The sequence below is a fragment of the Lepisma saccharinum genome, chromosome 4, assembly GCF_977018435.1.
Source record: "Lepisma saccharinum chromosome 4, izLepSacc3.1, whole genome shotgun sequence".
Taxonomy (NCBI): Eukaryota; Metazoa; Arthropoda; class Insecta; order Zygentoma; family Lepismatidae; genus Lepisma; species Lepisma saccharinum.
Genome location: NC_139232.1, coordinates 108,827,860 through 108,833,859, shown reverse-complemented (window position 1 = coordinate 108,833,859; position 6,000 = coordinate 108,827,860). Strand labels below are relative to the sequence as shown.

The window sequence follows — 6,000 nt, the reverse complement described above, 5'->3', positions numbered from 1 at the left end:
TTACATGAAGATAAGTATTAGATTGCAATTATAAACCTTTGAGTTGACAGTGCCTGTGAAAATTACAGTGGCATATTCTGAAAGTTTGACCTAGTTTACTGCAACAATTCTTATTTGTTGTATATATTTATTAAGTATTAATTAGATATAATAGAAATAAAGTACCAACACAGGAATGCTAGTAGAACAAAAACAGACAACAACAGAAGTTCAACTACTTCAAATTTTCCGGCAATTTCTACATGTATGAAAAAAAAGTTGGTTTCCCAGTGTAAACCAGATAACATAGGAGAATCCACCACTGTCATGCATACTAATAATAATATGCACAAAATTAACGATCAGGGACTTTAATTTTCATGGGCTGGACCTTGCAATCTTTCTGGTATTCAATAAATTATCCACTTAAAAAAAAAATGACAATTTCTTTGGTAGGACAGCTGTTTCATGCAAATGTTACTGATCTGAAATAGACATAAGCTAGATAATGCTTTTACCTGTTCATGTAATAATAATATGGTAACTTATAAATGTGGTAAATATGGACAAAAAAAACAATTCATGAATGTATTTAATGCTTTATTAAGATAAAATATTTGGAAAAAATAAGGTAGTACAATTTACTAAAGTACTCAATTATACTGCATGTATGTTGTGGATCATTTTGAAATGTAAATGCCACAAAAGCCATAAAATACTACCAAATAGAGTTTACAAAAAAAAAAAACAAGCACCTAGTCACACTGGGTTTAAAAACATATAGTGTACAGGGATGTCCAGAAAGGGAGTTCATGGCACTTGGTGCGTCATAGAATTTTTTGCAGGGTGGAGAATGGAACAAAATTAACAGAACTATGATAACATAATAAGTAATAAGCAATTTGATAATATATGGTTTTATAGTTTATCTAACACTTGTGTTATTTTCACACAAAAATTTGGAAGGAGGTTTGATTGGTTAATTTTTTTGCTAAAGAGTAAATGTCAAGGCTCATCAAGAAATTTTTGACATTCAGTTATTAATATTGTCAGTTTACCGAGCAACAGATTTAAAATTGTCCTCCCTCACTTTTCTCAGAAATAAGTACACCACAATAAACACAATTTTTTTCAATTTCAGAGCATTTCTATTGATGCACAAATGATCTAACGTGTCTTGCAATTAGTTTTGTGATGAGCTAAGACCATGGTTTGGATTCCACATAAAATTGCAGATGCAATCCCAACTAAGTGGGATTTCACATTATCATTTTTTCTGCAAAGTTTTGGCTGCCCAAAATAATCTGGGTAATGAATTTACCTCAAAGAGGAGGCGGATGTGTTACCTTTGTGAGAGGGAGATATAGGTACTCTGTGAAATGGGCACCCCTGATTGTGGATACAGCATACATTACACTGACACACAATCATAGAAAAAATAGATATATCCAATCACAAATAATAATCACAGCCAATATTGACCCCAAGAAGGTCAAGATTCTATATTTTCTATTAGTGTACAGTTGGATGTACAAGTATTGTTCGGCAAATTGTCCATGACCAGTTTTTTATTTCTTTTCTTTCTCTCTAAGGAATTAATGTTTATGTATTCTCGTGCAGATGTTGTCAGGGATTTTGTTTCATTTCTTGAACACACATGGTGATAGATAATTTGCTAGGCCAAGGTCCTTCAAGGGCTGTCGGGGCTTGGGTTATTATTATTAATACTTATGAATCCCACTCTGTATAACATTCATTCTTGTAATATTTTATAAACATCAGAAAAGGCACTCTTATTAATTTCCATGTACATAATAGTTATAAGGAATACAAGGTAAAGGTAAAAAAAAGGTAAAGTGTTCCCCTGTGCATAGCACCACGCCATGAAGGCGTATAGGGGGTGTGGGGGTAACGCCCCACACTTTCTTGATCCGGTCGTGAGTGGGATGATGTGATCAGCATCACGCCCCTGACTGCCTTTACCCCCCAGGGTTTCCCCCAGGTACCCATGTTATTCGACGCTGGGTGGGCGCCAGGAATACAAGGATGCACAATATAAAATTTCCTACACTATAAAGAGCTGGACAACTACATAGAACAATAGTGAAGGTATTAGTCCAAGAACACTTTGCCTGTGAATAATGCCTCATACGGTGGTAACGAAACTCTGTCTTACTTTAAAAATCCTCAAATACACATGAACGGATGCAACTATATAAGTGCAAATGACTGTAGGATTATCAGAGTAATGTAATAATTGTGGTGGTGGAATATTAGGTTTAAGAACATGATACTTGCATAACAACAACCTCGTTACTGTTCTGATCTTGTTCTATGAGTCTCTTGTACTATGAAAATACAGATTACAAAATTCCACAGCTATCATTTAGAAACTGGAAGCAATTCTGAGTACATAAAAGTATCCTAGAAAAATACCTCAAATAGTAAACATTTGCACCGACTTGTGGGAAAAACTTTAGTTTCTTATTTCTCAAGTTGCATATTGGTAACACGAAAAACATGTATAAACTATTTAAAGGTAACATAAAAAACACATTCTAAACATACATTAAATCTGTCTAAAGCATTACAATAAGTACAATAAGCACGTAAAATTACATATATCTTATCTGGGTTCTTATAATACTTTAATAAGAATTAAATCATCCATTAATACTGAATTTACAATCTAAACAGGCAACGTTCCAATCTATGATGGATAACCACTTACACAAAATTTAAACACAATGTAACACTTTATGAGCAAACACAATTATGTAATATTTATCAATTTTAAATATACTAACAGTGAGAGAGCTACACACATAACATTGAAAGATATCACAACTGGAATGAAACTTCAGATTTTTTTTAAGAAATATATTTTTTCTTGCAGTTTAAACAAACCACCAATACTGTTTAAAAATGCAGCAGATATACAAATAAAATATATTTTTTATTTCTTTTCACAAGAATGTTTAATTTTCTTTAACTTTTATAACTGCTTTCTCAGCAAATCATTGGGCTTTTCCAATGGCGTAGCGGTAACATCTTTGCCTTCTAATTAAATGAACCCAAGTTCGATAGCAGTTGTGGATCCAATTTTAAACTGCAGGTCCAGTCCTGATTAGCCTATCTGTACATAAAGCGAACTTAAAACAAAAACTAAAAAAAAAAAATTCAGCAAATTATCCTAAACACAAAAGAACAAATCAAATGAAAATTAAATATGAAACACCTTATATACGGTACTAAGTAACATTGTTCAAAACATAGACATCTTTGTGATTTTATAAACAATGCATCCACTTTCTAGATATTTCACTGAAATATTGATCTTCGATGTCTCTCTTTATGAAAGCTGTTGTTAATGAAATTGCTTTAGAAGAAACTGAACGAAACAAGGAAATTGTAGGATACTACCTGAAGTATCAAGTACTCAGCAATGAAATATAAATACATCAGTGCTTCATATTAGTATTAATTTCTCATTCATTTTACACTTAAAAACAAGGTATTAACATAAGAAGAGAAACAAGTTTTACTTTTATATTAGAATTCCCATCCCTCCCCGCCTTGCGAGAGTATGATGCACAGGAGCTGGGGGACCGGGCAGGTTTTTTTTGCCTCTGGTTCCAATATACCAACTCTGTTGAATCTGTGTATGTACCCAATGATCAATTGTTCCGAATTATAAAACCTGAAAACTGATTTCAAGGTTGAAGGTAAGTGATTATTTATATTTACTGGTACATTTTCCTTATGAATAGCCAAACATAAAGGATATCTAAGTAGCCTGGTTGTGGCTGGAAACTAAAGTTTTACATGGCCATTCATAGATTGAATATGTAATCGTTTCATTGTACTTTAACACAGTTTTCTATCATACGTATCTGTACAACAGCGAAAACATGAAGATTTACTTGAATGCTGTGCAAGGAATTCCCAGCAGATGTAATTTTCAGAATTGCAACATCCTAGCAGTTTTTCAATAACAAGTAAATTTTTCAAAAAGGTCTGGCTTGGCACACACCACAGGTCCAGCGCCATCATATAGTGTTAAAATTATCTATCTGAAAACACACCTTTATAAACCATGAATATCACATATGACACATACACACCTTCATGTTGACTCTCCAGCACTGGTATAAACAGGGAGGAGCTGATGGGGCTACAGCCCTGAGAAAATCAACATTTTCAAATGAAAGCAACAAAGAACTGGTAAAGTGATAAATTCAACCCCCCTTAAAATGGCCCATAATGACCATTTTTGTCCTTTCAAACAAAGGTTAAAAATGGTAGTTCTGAAATATGTTATTGTTTATCCTTGTTCCTATGAACACAACTATGAAAAATCCATCCTTACAATTACAGGCCCGTTCGAAAAAATCCTTTGTATGCTAGTGTTCTGCAGTAAAAGCATGGGTTCCTTGTTTCTCCAATTTCAAATCCGATGCATCATTATCTTGTTTCATACTGTTCCTGTTCCACATGTTTCAGCCTTTCATTTAGTTCCAAAATATACCGTTGAAAATGGGGTGAGTTTAAGCTATAAGTATTTCAGTTCTCCTAACAGACACTAAGTCATCATCCAGTGTTAGAATAACCTGAAATGTAAAGCAGGAAAGTAATCAGCTGAAAATGACTATCATATTGCACAACTGATGCTCTAGTGCTAATATCTTCAAGATACAAATTTTCATAGATTCACAAATAATATTAAATTGCTCAGATATCACTTTAAAAAAATCGAATTAGCTTACTTGTGCACAACATACTTAAAATACATTTTAAATAAAACTATTGGTCAATCATGTGATAAGGTAGAAGAAAGGTAAAACTGTCCCATGTGAATTACACTGTGGCATTTAAGGTGGCTTCAGCATGGTGCTCATCACATCACTCCCCTTTGGTTGGGAGAAAGAATGTGTGGGGTCCTACCTCATCTCCCCTCTGTGCCAACATCCATGTCCGAAAGTTAGCTCAGCATACTATGACACCAGGGGTCCCTCATTGTAATCCCAGCCTCGGTATGGGTGTGTCTTTGTCAATTTCATCATATCATCACTCATCCTCATCTTTGGGATTATCCAAAATTTGAAGAAAAATTAAGTAAAATAAAGCAAGTTAATCAACATCCCCTCCGTGTGCCTTCATGCACAGGGAATAAGTTTATTTTCTTGTATCAGTGTGTATATATAAATAAATATATTTTTATTAAACATTTATTTAATAACAATTAAACTTCTTTACTTTTCCATAACATAACATTTGATATCTGGGATTTAAAGCTTAACTGAACTTTTGGCCAACAGAAGACATTATCGAAATCTCCTCTCTGTTTAAAAAACTGCAATAAAATTACATCTGCTTAGAATTCCTTCTAGAGCATTCACGTGAATATTTGTGTGGTCTGCTTTCACTGTTGTCTAGATAGTTTAATAGCCTTACATAGCCACAAAACTATTGCGAATCTCTAGAATATCATAATGGTTTTCAAAGGGAGAGGAAATTTCAAAAATAGCATCAATGGCATCGGCCAAAGGTCCTTTTGAGCCTTAATCAAGATTATTCTATCATGTACAAAGGGCGTCCGGGAGGAATTTGAAAAATATCATAAATGTCCTACATTTTGAGCGTCACATAATATTAATTAGGAAAATACGTAAGAGAAAAAAATCATGCACGTTACAAGTCTCTGAACTGCGCTTCCAAACTCAATAGTGAAATTTATTTTGATTCAGTCATTGCCCAAAAAGAAAAAGTTTGTCCTGCTATTAAACAAACGGGAAAACGAAAGCAATTAATGAACAAAGTTTTGGGACCACTTTCTGATGTCACTGTTCAATGCCTGAGCAGAATTTCTTGCCTTAGGGTTTATACTTATGGAACAAGGTGTTGCCCATTCTTATTCAATATTTTGATTGTAAAGCAGGGGTATAGAGAACAAAGTTATTCAGCATGTCTGCCAGTCAAAAAAGTCATGGAAGTCAAGAAAAGTAAAGAAATCAACAAGTA

The 6,000-nt window shown here is 33.6% G+C and overlaps 1 protein-coding gene across 4 annotated transcripts in view; it reads right to left on the bottom strand.

Moving 5' to 3' along the window:
* Positions 1–564: 564 nt before the first annotated feature.
* The window catches only part of LOC145986740 (SID1 transmembrane family member 1-like), a 105,799-nt gene continuing 100,363 nt past the window's right edge, over positions 565–6,000 (bottom strand). For all 4 annotated transcript variants that reach the window (XM_083121097.1, XM_083121099.1, XM_083121098.1 and 1 more), the window contains one exon: positions 565–4,589. In XM_083121097.1, the coding sequence (XP_082977223.1) occupies positions 4,527–4,589 (63 nt within the window). In that variant the 3' untranslated portion in view covers positions 565–4,526. The remainder of the gene's footprint in view (positions 4,590–6,000) is intronic.